The following is an 18,604-nucleotide window of genomic DNA, read 5'->3' as shown; positions in this document are numbered from 1 at the left end:
GAATTGCATAAAGTTTGTGGGGAATAGGAATACGGTATCATTGTTTGAGAATTGGTTGGGTTTTTTTTGTGGGGTTTTTTTTTGGGGGTTTGAATTATAAAAGAAAGAATTGGATGTCGAAGATTATTATTAAATTTTACTTTTTACATTTATATGTGTACAGTTGTGGCTATTTACCGTTGTTCACCGTTGGTTACCAGCAATTACATGTCCGAAAGAGCCGTAATTGCTCCCACTCCATATTCGGACGCATCTGTTCTCAAAATAAAATCTTTGTTTAAATTAGGAAGGCATAAAATTGGAGTACTGTTTAATTTTTCCTTAAGTTTAACAAACGCACTTTCCTGGGCCTTCTCCCAACATATTCGGTTAGGTTCCCGATTCTTCGTTTTGTCGGTTAATGGACAAGCAATCACAGAGTAATTAGGAATGAACTTTCTATAGTAGTTGGTCATCCCAAGGAATGACCGGAGTTGTTTCTTTGTTTCTGGTTGTTTGGCTGACAAGATGCTTTGTATCTTCTCCACTCGAGGTTGAACATTTCCTTTCCCTACCACATGGCCAAGAAACTCGATTGTTTCATAACCAATGAAACATTTGCTTGGTCGAGCAGTTAGATTGGCCCTGCGGAGACGTCCAAACAATTCAGACAAACATTTCATATGTTGATCCCAAGAAGCTGTGTGAATTAGAATGTCATCAATATAATTAAGTGTATTATCCATTCCTTTTAGTAATTTTCTCATGATACGACTGAAAGTAGCCGGTGCATTGACTAAGCCGAACGGCATGACATTAAATTGAAACAAACCATCTGGTGTTAGAAAGGCTGTTAAAGGTTTTGACGCTTCATCCATGGGAACTTGCCAATACCCTTTACTTAAATCTATCTTAGTAAAATAATGATCATGGGCCAACTTTGTGAACAGTTCCTCTTGGTCCGGAATCGGTTCGGCGTCAAAAACTGTAACCTGATTAAGTTTTCGAAAGTCCACGCAGAATCGATTTGACCCATCCGGTTTCTTTACCAATACTATTGGAGAGGCAAACGGTGCCCCTGAAGGCTCCACTACACCCAGATTTAACATCATATTTACCTCATCCTTAATGGTACCTCGCAACGCATGTGGAAGTGGATAGGGCTTGGAACGGATTGTATCATCAGTTTCCAGCTTGATTTCATGCTGCCCAAGTGTAGTCTTACCCGGTAAATCCGTCAGTACATCTTTGTAGTTTCCGATAAGTCGGTGCACCTCATGCTTTAGTGTATCATCCAGGCTTTCGTTGATGTGGATGTCGGCTGTTGTTTCTTTTGCTAGTAGAGGGTGGAGCTGTAAAAGATTCTCATTAGATAGATGATAATTTTGGTTATTTGTAAATGTTTCATTAGGTTCGCATTCAATAACAGCGGTGCTAGCTAATTCAAGGATACCAGAAGGCTCGGATACCCCTAAGGCAGCACTAATGTCTGCGGTTCGCTCATAATACTTTTTCAAGAGATTGGCGTGAAATATTTTGAATTTCCCGTTAAGGTCAATTTGGTAGTCTAGATACCCAAATTTCTTTACAACCTTAAAAGGACCTTTCCATTGAAGCAATAGTTTGTTTTTGTCTGTGGGTAATAAAAGTAGTACCTTATCCCCAACCTCAAATTCCCGGGACTTACTCTTTTTGTCATAATATTGTTTGTACCTGACCTTAGATTTTTGTAGATTCTTCTGAGCCATCTGACAGGTTTCATGTAGTCGTTCCCGTAAATCCATAACGTACTGGTAGGTGGTTTTTGTTTCTGGTGTTTCGATTTCTTCGGTCCACAATTCCCTTAGGATGGACATGGCTCCTCGTACGGTACGGCCATATAACAGTTCAAAAGGAGAAAACCCTAAACTTTCCTGTGAAGATTCCCTAACCGCAAAAAGTAGTGGGTCAATGTAACGATCCCAATCAGTAGGCCTTTCTGCACACATACGTTTCAGCATTTGTTTGAGTGTTCCATTGAACCGTTCGACCAAACCATTACAAGCTGGGTGATATGGAGATGTCATTACCTGACGTATAGACAACAACTTACTAACTTGCCTCATGACTTCAGATGTAAATTGTGATCCCCTATCGGTAAGCATTTCTTTCGGGATACCAAGTCTAGAGAAAACACCAACCAAGGCCTCAGCAACCCGTTCAGCTTCAATATTTGGTAGAGGCACTGCCTCTGGATAACGAGTAGCAAAATCTATTATTGTGAGTATATAACGATTACGACCTTTAGACATGGGGAAAATGGGACCAACTATATCAACGGCAATCCGTTCAAACGGCACCTCGATCAAAGGCATGCTTCCTAGAGGCACTTTCGTAACTCTACCTTTTTGTACAGTTCTCTGACAAATGTCACAGGATCGACAATATCGAGTAATATCTGCAGTTACCCCAGGCCACCAAAATGTTGTCAACACTTTATCTGTCGTCTTTTTTACCCCTTGGTGTCCTCCTAATAAGGTTTCATGGGCTTGGCGCATTACCTGGCGTCGATAGTCAGCTGGCACTACTAGTTGGGTAAACTTATCCCCGTGTTCAATATTAGGAGAGGAAAATTGCCTATATAATAGGTCTTTATGATAAATAAACCTAGCCTCGGCTGGTTTGTTACTCACAGTTGTAGTTTGTTTCTCTGCACGATCCTTGAATTTTGCAAGGCTGATATCTTGTTGCTGAGCGGTTTTCATAATTCCCGCTGTGATGATTTGCTTATGTATTTCTGTAGTTTTAAGTGTTCTGAATGGTTTATCCATAGTGTTAGCTTGAGACCGGGTAACAACAGAACATCCTTGAAGATTTCGCTCTGTCCATGTGGGATCTGGATTTCCTGGTGCTCGTACTCCTGCAATATTACCTAATATCAAGTCATAAATAGGGTTATTCATACATAGTGCATACGTCTTTCCTGAAAAAAATGGAGTATTAACATGTATTAATGCAACCGGTAAGTTGCGGACCGTGCCATCAATCAGCACACAGGTTTTCTCCTTACCAGTAAGTTGTTCGGCTGATACAAGATCTTTCTTCACAACCACCCCACTACAGCCACTGTCACGAAGAACAGAGACGCAGCGTGACCCAACACAACCTGTATAAACGGGCATTTTACTAATTGAATTATTTAGAGCCGCTGTCATAATTGGAAGACAGTGCCCACATTGAAGAGTGACCTTATCACCATCATTATTGATACAACATTGATTTAAAGACTCTGACATTTTCGTAACCATACTGGCCCCCACATCGGGAATTTCTTCTTTGGCATTACATTCGTGTTGGTTTGTACATTTCTGGCAATCAGACCCTGTTTGTGGTGAAGTAGACAACCCAGCGCAACTGTTGGCGTCCTGTCTACAATTTCTGGCAATATGTCCTGTTTTTAAGCATCGGTAACATTTTGGAGGAGAGTTTGGCTTATGCATAGTTGAGGCTCTGCAATTTCTAGCTAGGTGACCTACACGATGACATATAAAACAAGTTGGACTACGGAAATTAGAAGGGCTTTGTGATGAGGATGTACTGGGAACATTATTAGAGGAGAGTTGAGGAGAATTTGGCTCTTTTTGTTTAAACTCTATTGGTTTACCAAATAATCCCCCACGAGCTTCCAAATATTGCTCCGCAATTTCAGCCATCGCTTGTATCGTTTTCGGTTGACGTTCCCTTAGGAACAGAGCTAGGTCCTTCCCACACCCATCGGTAAACTGCTCTCGCAGCAATAAATCTTTTAACCCCTGAAAGGTTTTTTCCCCCTCTGCTAGGTCAATCCACCTATCAAGATAATTGCTTATCCTCGCAGCAAATTGCGGGCCGCTTTCTCCGTATTCGGGCTTAGCTGTTCGTAACTTATGTCGAAATCCATCGGCGGTTAACTGAAACCGTTTTAGAAGAGCCAATTTCAACAGTTTGTAATCGTTAGCTTCAGCTGACGACAACCTGGAATAAACCTCGAGAGCCTTCCCAGTTAGTAGGGCACTTAAGTTAACCGGCCACTCAATTTCTTTCCACTCCTGACTAGTCGCATACCGTTCAAACCTTTTCAGATAGGCATCTAGGTCATCTGTTCGATCATGGAAAGGGGGTAATTTAGGTTTACTGGCCTTAACCCGTGACTCAGGATTGGGTAATACTCTACCACCCGGCCGTGCCCGATTCTTTTCTTGTTCTAATTGGATTTCTAACCTTCGCATTTCTATAAGATAGGCCTGATTCTCAGCTTCTTTCGCCCTTTCGTTTTCTCTCTCTTTTTCTTCACTCGCTCTTTTTCTCTCTGCTTCGTCCCTCTCTAGTAACTCTCTCCTCTCTCTCTCTTCCTTCTCTAGTGCCTCTCTTCTCTCTCTCTCTTCCTTCTCTAGTGCCTCTCTTCTCTCTCTCTCTTCCTTCTCTAGTGCCTCTCTTCTCTCTCTCTCTTCCTTCTCTAGTGCCTCTCTTCTCTCTCTCTCTTCCTTCTCTAGTGCCTCTCTCTCTCTGTCTCTGTTTCGCTCCATTTCTTCTCTCTCCCTGTCCCTGTTTCGCTGTTTTTCTTCTCTCTCCCTGTTTCTCTCTTCTCTCTCTAGTGCTCTCTCTTCTCTCTCTCGTGCTCTCTCTTCTCTCTCTCTGGCAGCTTCCTCTCTCTTTTCCACAAACTCTCTTAATTCCACTCCATCTAACCCCAACGCTTTTCCTGCGTCAACAATTTTAGTGAGATCCATTTCTTAAGAAAAAAAAAAATATATATATATATAAGTATCCAATATAAGTATACAGTATGCCAATAATATGGCAAATAGACAATCCAAGAATCACGTACAATTGTTTCATCTACCAATGTTCACGCTAGGTTACAAAGTCTCCCGGACGAGCCCCCATAAATGTCACACAGCCGCAATTACGGCTCTTTCGGACATGTAATTGCTGGTAACCAACGGTGAATAACGGTAAATAGCCACAACTGTACACATATAAATGTAAAAAGTAAAATTTAATAATAATCTTCGACAACCAATTCTTTCTTTTATAATTCAAACCCCAAAAAAAAAACCCACAAAAAAAAACCCAACCAATTCTCAAACAATGATACCGTGTTCCTATTCCCCACAAACTTTATGCAATTCCCCAAATTTCCCAATCCTTCCAAACCAAATATCAACAATCTTCTTATTTTTTAATAAATCCCCGAAACCCCCCTTTCAAATACAATAATATCACAAGATGAATAATTAAACAATAATAAATGTCCACAAAATCGTTCCTTCTTGCCTTCTCTCCTACGCTGACACAAAACAAATTAGAAAGATAAAAGTTAAAGCGATTCTGCAAATAAACAACTCCCACGCCTCTGCTCCCGTTCTGCTTGTATTATCAATTATAATTCTTCCTATTTTCTGACATATAAATAAATCAAATATAAAGTTAAATTGTTTCTTGATGTCGTTCTGCACTGCAATCCGCTCCCCGACCAATTATTTCTTTCTCCTTTTCCCCGTAAAATAATATCAGTATCAATCCAGTTACTCTTCAATATTTCCAAACAATTCTTTACATGCAACAACTTCTGCTGTTTCCAACAGTTATTTCTTCCGTCAATTTACATTCACAATTTCAATTAATCCTCAGTAATCTCAACATTTAACAGTTCTACATTTAAGTACAGCCTTATAGTATTACTTCCAACTCACAATTTATTAACTTCATGTATATCACTTTATTTCCTTTCTGCTTCAGCTCTATATCACCATAATTATCTCCAACTCACAATTTATTAACTTCATGTATATCTCTTTATTTCCTTTCTGCTTCAGCTCTATATCACCATAATTCAATTACTTCTTCTCCTGCACGTCTTAGTTTCTCATATCAATATTCACCTATCCCTTTCTGGCTTAACATAACATAGCCCTCCTTCTCTGTCTCCTCTCAATTTCCATCTACCTCAAAATTCCCTCAATTATCCACATATCACCACCTTATCCTTCTCCACCAATCAGCAACTCACACACTAACTTAACCCTTATACCTCTCCTCCAATCAGCAAACACCACACAATCCTTCTCTGCAACACAACAACTCTGCTCCACTGGCTTCACACAATAGCTTCCTAAAACAAAAGAAAGGTTCAAATAGTGAAAACAAAAGGAAAAGTAAGAATGACTTGCAAAATATATACACAACTTTATGTCACTTGTGACATGGTCCCTAATTCTAGTAAAATAAAAACACCAAATGAATATTAAACAATTTGATAATTTCACAGTATTTGATTTTATTTGATACAAATGAAATTAGATATGTCAAAGGTACGAATCCTCTAAATTGCATTGAAAATTTTAATATAGTCAACTATCACAAAACCAGACATTTCTTGAGGTCCAAAATGTCCCAAGTACATTTTTACCATTAGAAACACATTCCAAATACCTACCAGACTTTCCAGAAAACCAGACATACTAGGCCAGCCCAAGGGTGTCCGGTATTAGGAGAGTTGTCTAAAACTATTGTGATCATAAAATGACTTAGTGTTGAAACAACCTACAGAATCATACAGGTCATCAACATTACTGAAATAGATTAAATAAAAATATTGTTTAGCCTTTATAACAAACTAGGCCCAAGTAGTAAAACACAAATAATAAATGTATACATTATCGGAATGTTTATCAACATATCCTAAATAATCCAGAGAAAGACCTTTAAAGGACCTTAAAGGTGCCCTTATGTCGACATGGAACTGTGTTGACATTCACACTCTGAGCAACCGACAGGCACAAACAAATGTCGACATAGTTGCTTTCAGTTGCCTATGCTCTATTTTTTCCGTAACCATTTGCTTTTAGTGGGCTATAGCCATCTAAAAAATTCTCCAAACAGTCACTTTTAATAAATCTTTGCCAGAAATCATTGTATCTAAAACGCTGTCAAACTTTATGTGACAAAAATTGGATATGCCCAAATAAAGTTGTGATATGGCGTCATCGTGTCCATCATATATGGGAATTTTTTAGTTTGATAGTCTAGATAGAGCTTTTTGAAGCGAGTGCTTCATCTTTAGTGTTCTTATGTAAAGTTAAATCCTCAACTAATTCCAACTTCCGAGTTGTGTCTGTTAAAATCTTCAAGCATCAGTTCTATTGCATCATATTCCACTGTTTTCAACTGCTCCATTAGTGTTTCAGTACTCTGTAAAAAATTATACAATAGTATACATTAGATAGATTGTCTTTGTCACAAGGCCTAATGATGTGTGTTAGCTTTAGGTGAACCTTCAGAAGCAGTTCTTCTTCATTAAAAAGTCTCAAAATGAATCGAAATAAACAGTTAATGTCAATGACCATTCTGAATGAGGTAGAATTCAATAAAAATACTTACCGTTCTAAGCATAATTGGTTGATTACTATCAAGATACGGCAAACACGCAATTGCCAATCTTAAAACATCAAGTCCATCAACACCACTCTGAAAGAATAATGGTCATACACTCGGTCAAGTTGGTAAGTTTGTTTTAACCAATAATTCAGTTCATATAAATTCCATGTTTATCTCCTCCCAAATATTTTGATATAACACACAACATCAATTTTGTTTTGTTATAAACATGTTATTAAATAACTGTGTCCAGAAAAGGAAGTGTAATTTTAAATTGCACATCAAATCATTGATAGTATCTTAAAACTGAGTAAGACACTACAAGATACTGCATATCAACATTCACATAATGTACACTGTGTAAATTATAGCACAGAACATCTTAGGTCAACAACGAACAAATATTTACTGTCACTGACAATAAGTATCATACCTTAACACATATTTGTCCAATGTTTTTTATAATCGATAGCTGCAGCTTGTATTCAAGCTTATGGTGATATAATAAATCTTTCTTCAAACTGCAAGTAAATAATAATATAGAATACATGTGAGTGGTATTGGTTCGAACCTGCCTGTGCAATATGCATCCTTTAGGCAAGATGCCTTTACTCTCATTACCTCGTCCGGTCCTGTGTACATAGTAAGTGCATGTTACAGAATTTGGTACACTGTTTTAAAAGAGTAATGAATCGTCTTCCGGTGTGCTGATCTGCACTGCTAAAGAAAGATGCCTTTTGAATTATTGGATCCTGTGTACATATAGTGCATGTTTAAAGAACTTGGTACACTATTTTAAAAGGGGATAGTCTCCTGGTCTGCTGACCTGGTAAGCCCTGCACTACTGGTTTTACTACCTCAGTTTAAGCTCGAGGACGATTGTAATTAAATGTAGAGTATTCATATATATATTATATAAATATAAATTTGTCTTTGGTTGTAATTTTTTTTTAATAGTTACCTGTATTTAGTCTGTTGTTTAATATACTGGGTAAGATTTGGCAGAACGTCCTTTAATACACGCTTCTTAAGAAAATCATGACAACAGTTGGCGAGACTTGTAACACATTCCACAGCCTGAATAAAAATAAGATGAGGACTGAAAATGAGTATTGGCACAGTGGTAAACATATTTGCCTTTTGGTAACCAATCTCTCAGTATCTTTGCCAAAATAGTTATAGATGCATTTAATACATTTCATCTTAGCTTCTCCCAGCTCTTGCTTGGCTGGGAATTGAGAACAGTGTTGAAACACAATCGTCTTGGTTTACTGTACATTATTATTATTTTTTTAAACGGATGTTATGTTGTTTTTACCTTTATTCTCACATTAAAGTTGGCGTGACTCAACCGTTGCACAATTGTTGGCCATAACAGATGAGCCAAAGGTAATAGCTTCTCTAAAAAATAAAATATAAAAAATATTAAAATCTTAAAATCATACACACTAGTTAATTCGAGGGAGAACTTCTATCAACATACACCCTGTAGAAATAAAAGTAAACAGTTAAAGTATAATATTATAATATTAATTTTTATTTCAACAAAACGTCGAAGCTGATTATTGTTGAGAAAAAAAGGGAAAGTATATTTGATTATCCCCTGCATCTATTTTTCTGTTATGCTACTTTTTAAAGAGACATGGATTAGTATCATCTTTCACCAGAATGCTAATGTATTTATACTGAAACACCATTTTCTCTTGTCTTTACTGAGTTGATATATGATGTTACTGCAAGATTTTATATAATACAACCCAATAACACTAACCTTGATATTTTGATATGCAGAAGATACCTTCAATGACGATATCCAATATTAGTGTTTGTTGCCGGGAACTGTCAATACCTAATAAATGTACACAGTTTTCCAATATCTGTTGATGAAGAATCAAAAAATTGGTTCAAATTTTTTTATCTATTTTTTTAGATTTTTTTCATTGTGCTTTAAATTCATATGCACTAGTGTACTGAAGTAGAATTTTCGATTCAGGCACATCACATTTTTTGTCACATAAAGTTTGATAGTGTAAACAGTGCTTAAATGCTGTCAGAGCAGAGCATTATAATTATAAATTCAAGGAAGTTGAAATGTAGATTATACAGTGCAACAAACATATTTATCATCTGTGAAAGTACAAATTAACTATTTTACCTGGACAATATTTGACACATGCATAACCTCTTTCTCACTTGTATCCTCCATGACATCATTGTCCTCATTTTCTGCTTTCTCTTGCATATCTGGTGTGCCTTCCTCGTTTCCTTTTAACAATGCTTCTGGTCCACTGTTCTGGATATTTTCTTGTTGCAAGCGGTGATGTTTCACGATGAAGTCACAAACACTTTCAGAAACTTGTTTATTAGTATCATCGTCCTAATGTAAAATGAAACAATTATTGACAGCAAAAATTACAATGCATTTTACTATTTGTTGTAAATAATAATCACTATTTATCTACAATATAGTACAGTATGAGTAATATAAAATAATCGTTTTTTGCGGCCTATAGAATGAACTATCTTATTATATATGACATTTGACAGTTTAATTTGTTTTAAAAACTCGACTTTTTTATTATTTTACTTTTCTTTAAGATCTGTCAGACCTGTTTTGTAAAGAGTGCCTCATGAATATTCAGATTACTATTACAGGTAGTATTATCAGAGAAAACCATTTCAAAATGATTTTTAACGTACCGTAAATATGCAAAACCATTTCCTAATGGCAGTCACAAGAGCTTGACAAACTAGAAGAAGATACCTCAGTTCACCTTGCTGATTTTGACCAATTAAGCTTAGTACCTAAACAAAATGTGATGGAGGTCAGAGGTCAGATTAATCAAACTTAGTAAAAGAATTATATTTGTACACTATCAAACTAGTTTGACAAAAAAGTGTGATGTGCCAAATATGGCAGTGATATGATGATGATGTCATCGTGTCCATATGTGGGTAAATCATTTTTTTTTTCACATAAAGTTTGATAGTGTAGACAGAGCTTAAGGTGACAAAGTATCGTACGGTAATGCATAATACAGAACATACCTGATTAATTGTTTGTTGAATGAGGGGAAGGAGGTTTGAACCACTATAATGAAAAATAAAGATAATACTAACTGCACCAATAACTGTATAGACTACAATGCACGAAACTGTAAAGCTCTGTCTACACTATCAAACTTTATATGACAAAAAATGTGATGTGCCCATATATGGACATGATGATGTCATCACTACCATATTTGGGCACATCACATTTGTTTTGTTAAAATAGTTTGACAGTATAGACAGAGCTTTATGACTGCACTTAAATTCTGTAAGTTATAAATTTTGTTATTATTTCTTACAGTTATTTTAGTTAATATTCATCATTTATTATTAATGTATATAATATTTAAATGTTTTTCCTATTATTGTTCAATCAAAATGGATGAAAATAAACGAAAAAAAGAAAAAAAACTCTTACCCATGTTGACACATGGCTTGTAAGACCAACAGTGCGTTTGTATTGAAATGTGAATGGCGTAATTCTAGAGTTAGACAATCGAGTAAATAGTCAACATTTCGATATATCAGTTCTTCAATACCACTAGGAAAAAAAATTCAATACAGAACACAATAAATAATGATGATAAATCAATCTAGTAATAATCTTAAAAAGAAACTGTTGTATACACCTGTTGGATACTGTGTTTCCGAGGGCACACACAAAGTTTAGTGTTTGATAATGAAAATGTTTAAAGAAAAACATGTCTGTAGCCCTGTGGTGTCACTGAGGAACTTTTTTTCAGTAGATAGATTTCTTCAAATTAGATAAGTAGAACACACTATTGCAATTAATTTAAACTTACATACTGGTAATTTCATAATTCAAGTCAGTTTTCAAAATATTTGTTTTACATATTTGTTTTAAAGTCTTAGATGATTTATATTCAACAAGATAGAAGGAACTGGTTTAAAGTCCCTGTTTTTCACTTAAGTACTTCTTAATTATCTTGACTTTAATAAAAAAGAAATTCCTATTCTTATTTATGAAGTACAACCCACTTACCTGTAGTTACAAGCTTCTGAGAATCCTCTCACGGTTTTATAAGCTGATTGACTATTAAGAAAACAAAAACACTTCATAAACAAAAAATAGCAATATATGAGGATGCAGTAGGACTTTATATATAGAATATGTCAGCTGAGTTCTGGTTATCGATCATGTTCCATTTCGCATAGCAGGAGTATATATGCAGATTGGCAGTCTTGTTCAATTGGCTGATTGGTGCAGTGGTGTAGTGCTGGTTTGTCAGATGAGAGTTGTTGGTTAAATTCTTGCACGATGTTCTTTTGGTTACTGTATGTTTTGTTCTTTTTAAAACTCTTTTTTTATTTGTCTATACGTTGATCTATTTAAGTATCAGATCAATTTTGATTACCTTATTAGCATATTGCTGTCTGATACTTTCACAAGTACAGGATAGAGTGTACTTATTAGAAAAAGTTCAAACTCATTCTTCATAACCTAACAATTAAGACATAAAAGCATAATAGATTATAAAAAATGCAAATACCCTTACAAAATAATTTATAGGTTTGAGTTAGATCAACCACACCTTGGGCATATCCCCAAATTTGACCCTATTTTTGCTCAAGGTGCGTCAGTATGATATTAAGAGACTATTTATAAGCTACTATAAAACCTTAAAAAGAAGCCCATGTGCTTCTTTTTTTAGGACTCTTGAGTGAGATTATTTTTGCAAACTAAAGAGTGGGGCTTCTTTTCGAAATAGGCTTCTTTTTTAAAAGTTTACGGTAGGTATTGTCAACAGTTACCTTTGCAGCCACGGCTAAACCTTCTAATAAGAGACAACTCAACAATACCATACTGTTTTTAGTTGTAAGGGGTGTGGTTGAGACTGTATCTGTGACAGGATTCACTTGATTACTTTGTGTACCCCATGCCGATGATGATAAATACTCATTTATAAGTCGACTATAAAAACATTTAAAAAAAAATCAATTATTAACTTTTATTTCACATTAGATGTACTAAATATAAATCAATATAAAACATAGATTAATTTAAATATTATTAAACAACACGGAGAATTTTAATAAAACACTATGCTTTAGTAGAGAATTTGTCTTTTTTTGTTGATCCAATAGTAATACTAAAAATGATACAAATGATAACGTTGACGTATTTACTAGACAGTAACCAAGATCAATAGTCTACCATTTTTAGTACTTTTCGATATATTGGATCAACAAATAAGAAAAATTCTCCCCTATAATATTAGTATCCAAATGAAATTATTTCAAGATACTATGCTTTTCTTATCACCAGAATCTCATCATAACTTGCTACCTGCTAATTTTTGTTTTCAGTCTATATATTTTGCTTTATTAGTTTTAAAAACCAAGTATTTCTTACGTAATACATGTTCTTGAGATTGGATGAGGAAATGGACAACCAGCTATTAGTTCATTTAACACCCACACAGCCTGCCTCTGGTAGATAGATGACTCAAGGAACAAATCAACAAAATATTCTACAAGCACATCAATCTCACCTAAACAAGTCAACAAAATTGTAAGGTTAAATGAGACTGTGTTCTTTCAAATCTCTACATTGATTTATGTACACTAGTGCTGTGTGCAGGTAAGTCACCCAGCACAAAAATAAAACCCATCCCATTATAAAGATTATATCATTGGCATTCCACCTAGCTTTTGGATCTATACATTTATTATTAATAAGTAAAAAGTTATGATACATACCATATTTAGCTAAATATTTGCACATTTTCTTTAGCACTTCTTCAATTTTGTTGTCATTAAATCTTTTAAATCTTTTATCTGTATTCCATTGCACTTCATCTGAACTTAGATTTATAGGACCATCTGTAAGGTAAAATGGATGAAATATAAATCAAATACATTTTTTATTAAAAAAAGAAAGTAGTCTTTCTTTCATAAGCTCTGTCTCACTATCAAACTTCGTGTGACAAAACAAATGTTATGTGCCCATATATGGACACGATGACATCATATCACACTACCATATTTGGGCACATCACACATTTTTTGTCAAACTAGTTCAATAGTGTAGACAGAGCCTTAGAGAAATTTAACTTGTGAACTACAAGAAAGTATTGTAAGTGTTTTTTAAACTATCAGCATACATTACATACCATGATATAGGTTTTTTTGTTGTGGTATTTTAATGTCATCAGTTTCAAACTCAAGCACTGTCATTAGACATAGTGACAAACGTTTCAAATGTGACGAAGAGCGCAGCATAGGAGAAAGTTTCACACCTGGTGACAGAAATATACAACACGATATAAAACCACATGGGTAAATTGTGAATGCTATATTTTAAAATACATTGTAACTTATAATACAATGATTTATAAATAACAAAATATGTGAAGGCATTAAAATATGTTAAAGAAATGAAAAAAGGAGAAATATATTTACCCAGTAGCTCAATGTAACTCAGTAACAGTTTCAACCTTGCTAACTTCTCAGCATCATCTAAATTTTAAAAACAAATTGCTCATAATTATATATAATATATATAATAAGATAATTGTACAGTAGAGTGGTTTGTAAATGACAAATAATGAATGTTGTTAAATGAATGGGGAGAGTACAGGTACCTCAAGATTTAATCAAGTGGAGCCAGACAGACAGTCTTTTAATGCATGAAACATTTTAGCTTTTTATCGTATCTTCAATTAACGGCTGCTTCAATGCTAAAGCAATGTTGAAGGATAGGCAGGAGACAAGGTCATTTTTATTATTATTACTAATATTGTCATTTTGGTCATAAATAAAACAGAATTTAATTTACAAAAACATCAACATGCAAAAGAAACGTTTACGCTATTACTGTTTAATTGAACTAATACATAAAGCTCTGTCTACACTATCAAACTTTATGTCATGTCATATGCCCATAATGGATACGATGATGTCATATCACTACCATATTTGGGCATATCACTACCATACTAGTCAAACTAGTTTGATAGTGTAGACAGAGCTGTAAGGGCTGATACAAAATATAATACAAAACAAATCAAATATCACAGAAACAGAATATTCTATTAAGCTTGATGCAATACCTGCAACCATGATGATTCGAGGCAGAGAAGTGGTCAAAGCAAAGAGGTTTTCCTCCAGTATCTCTGTGATATCTCTGCAGTTATTCTCATGGAAGGTCTTCTGGATAGAGGCCAGTATAACAGCACTTGAGTCAGCAACTTGTGGATATGAATCTGCAGTTAACCCTACTAACACTTCAATCAGAGTAGAAATACTTTCAGTCAGGCTCCTGTTTGTAAAAATAAAATAGTGACATAAAACATAACATTGTGTCGCTGTACACGTAGGTGATACTTGTGCTGGAGTCTAGTATACTAGTATACCTTGTATACCAAAAATTATATTTATTATTATTACTGAAATATTAAAAAACTATTTACCTCTTACAGTTGTGCAATAGCCTATTGACAAATTCAGCCACCTCAAGACGTACTCTCCAGTTGTCGTACTGTGCAGCCACACTGGCCTTCTTAAGCAAAATGCTAAGCTTTGGTGCAGTCGTTTCTAACCATGATGCATCTCTGATGATCATAAACTTCTGTACTGGTTCATCACTGCATTTTGTTGCTGATGTCAATGCTTCACTAACTCCGGAGTCATCAAGTACCTTTGCAAGAATACATCCCCATGTATGTAACGCATACTAGACAAGAAAATAGTCATGTTAAAATTATTTTTGTTTGTCATTTCAGCCAATAGGATAACAATTTTAAGCAAAATGCCAATTTAGTGATAAGCGTTAAAACTGCATAGCTTGTTCCACATAGAATCTGTATCTATCCTGAGCAGAAACCACCCATTCTGCTCTGCCCTTTGTGCAAATGGTCATAAGAACAGAACAGATTCTATATTTTTATTACCATTACCGCTAGTCTGTGTAAATTGGTCTTTAGTTTGCAACTCCAGGACGTAATTGCAACACATTGTGTCCAATCACAGTGACGGATCAACTGAATTCTTTATTGTGATTGCGTGTGTGCCCTTTATGTTGCATGCAAGTGGGAACCAAGCTTTAATATCGTTCTCTGCAAGGAATGAGAAAACACGAGAAGCAAAGAATATAATTTCTTCATATGCTGTCTTACCTTAGCCACTTTTGGCTCATTTATTATGATCTTGACGAGAGAAGATGATGCTCCGGGAAGAAACGATGCAAATAGGTCTCCAATCTGACGAGTTAAATCAGGTTTGATATCTGTGTCATCTGCAAAAAAAGTACCAAATACTGTATATACTGTATTGTATCATTCAGGAACAATTTAATTTCCATGCTTACTATATAATTACCTTGACAAAGACAGGATAAGCAAGATAATGCCTGCAATCTGAGCGTGTGTAGTTTCTGGTGCTCTGCTACATTTATGAGCACCGAGACGGCATGGCCAACACTGGCTAGATATTCAACACTGTACAAACTGATTATTATGCTGAAAAGAATTACAGAAAAAATGTTAAGAACAAAATGTGAAGAAATAGCATACAGTACAGGTCTGCCTCAAGTGTTAAACTGCTGTACTTTGTTTGTGGCATATGGGAGGTGTGTAGGTGAAAAGTTTATAGAGGTGGGGAGGCCGGGGCTGTTTTGCAAAGATTGTTCTCATTTCCACCACTTTCAACCCACCTATGCTTTTTATACTAACTGAAAATTATAATGACAAGAAGATGTTGTTTGCTTGAGAAGGTATGTATCAATATAAATATTGAGATTTAAAAAGAATGCATTTTCTTCTACAAACCATTCTTACCCTGAATCAGCATTCTGAATCAGTTTTTGTAAACATTTGACTACAACTAGTTGGATTTCTTCAGGAATGTCATCTGTAAATATAAACATTCTAGAACTGTACAAATGTCATGTTCGACTGGGTCAGCAGCTTATCACACCTCAATTCTATCACCACTAATACAGTAGTTTAGGGATGCTAAGTGGCCCTCCAATGCTGGAGGCATTGTGTGTTTTTAGCCCTTTTCCCCTCCAGGCCCTGCTCAGGGCCCCATAAGCTCCAAGGCCTCTTATAGCCACTTATAGCTGCTTCAATTAAGATTTGAACTCAGAAACCTTCTGCATGATATGCAGATGTTCTAACCAAATAGACCACTGGAACTTTCATGGTATTGTTCAAATTCTATTGGATGGCAATTCTTGTGACACTCTCAGCGTGGTATGGCGGAACAGCACTAGTTCTCATATGTATGCACATGCAACAGAGATTGTTATTATACAAAGTAAACAAAATAATATCACATTTTTATCCTCTTGGATTTAAAAACTACATGTTGTAAGAACTGTACCTGAATCAGGTTGAATACTGGTACTTAGCAACACACATAGTAGCTGGAAATAGTCAAAGAACAATTGCCAATTGTTTATTGAAGTTTTCTTAAATAACTCAAAAAGGCATTTTAAGGTGACTTCTATCAAATCTTCTTTTCTAAAAAACAGAATCATAAATAGAAACATATATTAAATATTCTTTAATTTTTGAAAATTACAGTCTTATAATCAATTTATATTTACAAATGTAAACTAATCAAATCGTCCAGAAGTTCTCAACTTGGGAAAATGAAATTCATGAGATCCTTTATAAAAGTGGCCAAACCATTGCGTACATGATATAATTTTTAAGAATACTTTCAAATAAGATGGTACTAATAAAAAATCTTGGGCACAAGCATCTATAGCAAAAATTGGGTTGCACTTCCAACTGTCCGTCATTTTCGTTTTTTTTCATTGTGTTTTGCTAAACATTTTTCGACATCACATTAAAACCAAAAGGAGCCTAAAGTAATAATAGTAAATTTAATGCATCAGGATGTTTTTTTTTACATCAAAGGGGAATTGGAAGAAATTGTACTTGGTGGGGGAAACTACACGTAGCTAGGGGAAGATGGGAGACTTGAAATATAGAAACTAGGGAGGTCTAGACCTACTTAGTTTTTGGATTGTGCAGGATAACTCGTAATGGGAAAAGTATATACTGCTGAAGATGCTGAAGTGTGCAACAATCCTGATTCTCTAGTATATGCAGTAATGCTTTAGCTTGGCTGCTATTAGCATGCTTGGTCATTGCAACACAAACAGGACGTAAACGCTGAAATGCTTCTTTGAAGACCTCATCCTTATTAACAGTGGCAACTTGACTTGGAGGCACTTGTGGTTGTGCTGGAAATAAATGATAAATACAATTTCATTAAAAAAAATTCTGTAACAACTTTTAACCAATTTAACAGTGATTACCAATTTAACAGTGATTACCAACTTCTGATCATACTCAACAAATGGTAGAGTTACTTAGTATCTGAATGATTGACACTTCACTGACAGTCACAACAACCGTCACAACAATAATAGTAACAAAAATAATCAAAAGTTTATATAGATAAATAAGATAGATGGCTTTTATACATTACATACTACTACTTTTACTAGCTAAAGTGAATTTCTTCTAGGGCCTAGGTAGTACGTAGTATGCCAGTTACCACCAAGCTATGCCTACTAAAGTTAGGCCTCGCCTGGTACTCTTCTTAGCTGGGGAGTCTCATTCTGTTCTCTTATCTTGCCCTCCCTGCTCTGGCATGGAACAGACCTACCTGGTCCTAGCCTAACTAGAGGATAGGCCTAGCCTATAAATAGTATAATTCTAAAATGTGTGTATTAAAAAACATTCTTTACACATTGTGACTTAATTAAACAACCACTGATTTAATAAACATACCATTCATTGTTCAGGCTATTTCGTACTTCAATTAAATTACATCGAAATAGACAACAAAGATGCCTCTCACACATGTCTACTTTTGCTCTCGAGAACCACTCATGCATAACCTGTGTCAGCTAGCTATGAAACGTCCAGATATGGAACGTCTTTGGTGACAAATCTCGGAGTTGCAGTAATACTTTTATTACAGCTTTGCGTATTAGTGAATTCATTTCAATGCGAACTTCGATCTCATTACAGTATTTATAACTGTTAATATTTGTTGAGTAATGACTAAATAATACGCTCATTTTCAGTAGACACTGTGGCAATACTGTACATAATTTTGGAAACAAATTTTGGGCACATTTAAATGTTTTCATCATACAGGTCCTTTATATTATAGGATACAGTATCCTTATGTA

The 18,604-nt window shown here is 35.2% G+C and overlaps 2 protein-coding genes across 2 annotated transcripts; both read right to left on the bottom strand.

The window, feature by feature from the left end:
- Positions 1-203: 203 nt before the first annotated feature.
- On the bottom strand, positions 204-4,727 carry LOC144835571 (uncharacterized). Its single transcript, XM_078690651.1, has one exon. It carries the CDS (start codon positions 4,725-4,727, stop codon positions 204-206), a length of 4,524 nt encoding a protein of 1,507 aa, XP_078546777.1.
- Positions 4,728-6,299: 1,572 nt separating this feature from the next.
- LOC144836110 (TELO2-interacting protein 1 homolog) lies at positions 6,300-18,307 on the bottom strand. The gene is made up of 25 exons (XM_078691299.1): positions 18,198-18,307; positions 17,413-17,644; positions 16,774-16,913; positions 16,227-16,299; positions 15,769-15,908; positions 15,567-15,685; positions 14,862-15,124; positions 14,502-14,710; positions 13,852-13,908; positions 13,563-13,688; positions 13,150-13,272; positions 12,803-12,941; positions 12,202-12,361; positions 11,805-11,890; positions 11,432-11,482; positions 10,847-10,969; positions 10,426-10,468; positions 10,078-10,182; positions 9,533-9,754; positions 9,149-9,254; positions 8,696-8,778; positions 8,339-8,454; positions 7,811-7,898; positions 7,381-7,467; positions 6,300-7,191 (listed from the first exon to the last, which is right to left on the bottom strand). The coding sequence occupies exons 1-25, from the start codon at positions 18,202-18,204 to the stop codon at positions 7,087-7,089; spliced, it is 3,003 nt and encodes a 1,000-aa protein (XP_078547425.1). The 5' UTR covers positions 18,205-18,307; the 3' UTR covers positions 6,300-7,086.
- Positions 18,308-18,604: the final 297 nt, after the last annotated feature.

This window comes from Antedon bifida, chromosome 2 (assembly GCF_963402885.1).
Source record: "Antedon bifida chromosome 2, ecAntBifi1.1, whole genome shotgun sequence".
In the NCBI taxonomy this organism is placed as follows: domain Eukaryota; kingdom Metazoa; phylum Echinodermata; class Crinoidea; order Comatulida; family Antedonidae; genus Antedon; species Antedon bifida.
Note: the sequence above shows the minus strand (reverse complement) of the source record. Positions and strands in the feature narration are given on the sequence as shown.

Bases quoted from the DNA above. Each gene is read 5' to 3' on its own strand.
- LOC144835571 (XM_078690651.1), bottom strand. From the start codon at position 4,727: ATGGATCTCACTAAAATTGTTGACGCAGGAAAAGCGTTGGGGTTAGAT.
- LOC144836110 (XM_078691299.1), bottom strand. The intron at 14,711-14,861 runs GTAAATAGTTTT...TTTTACAAACAG, and splicing joins CTATTGCACAACTGTAAGAG to GAGCCTGACTGAAAGTATTT. The intron at 13,689-13,851 runs GTAAATATATTT...TTCTGTCACCAG, and splicing joins GAGTTACATTGAGCTACTGG to GTGTGAAACTTTCTCCTATG.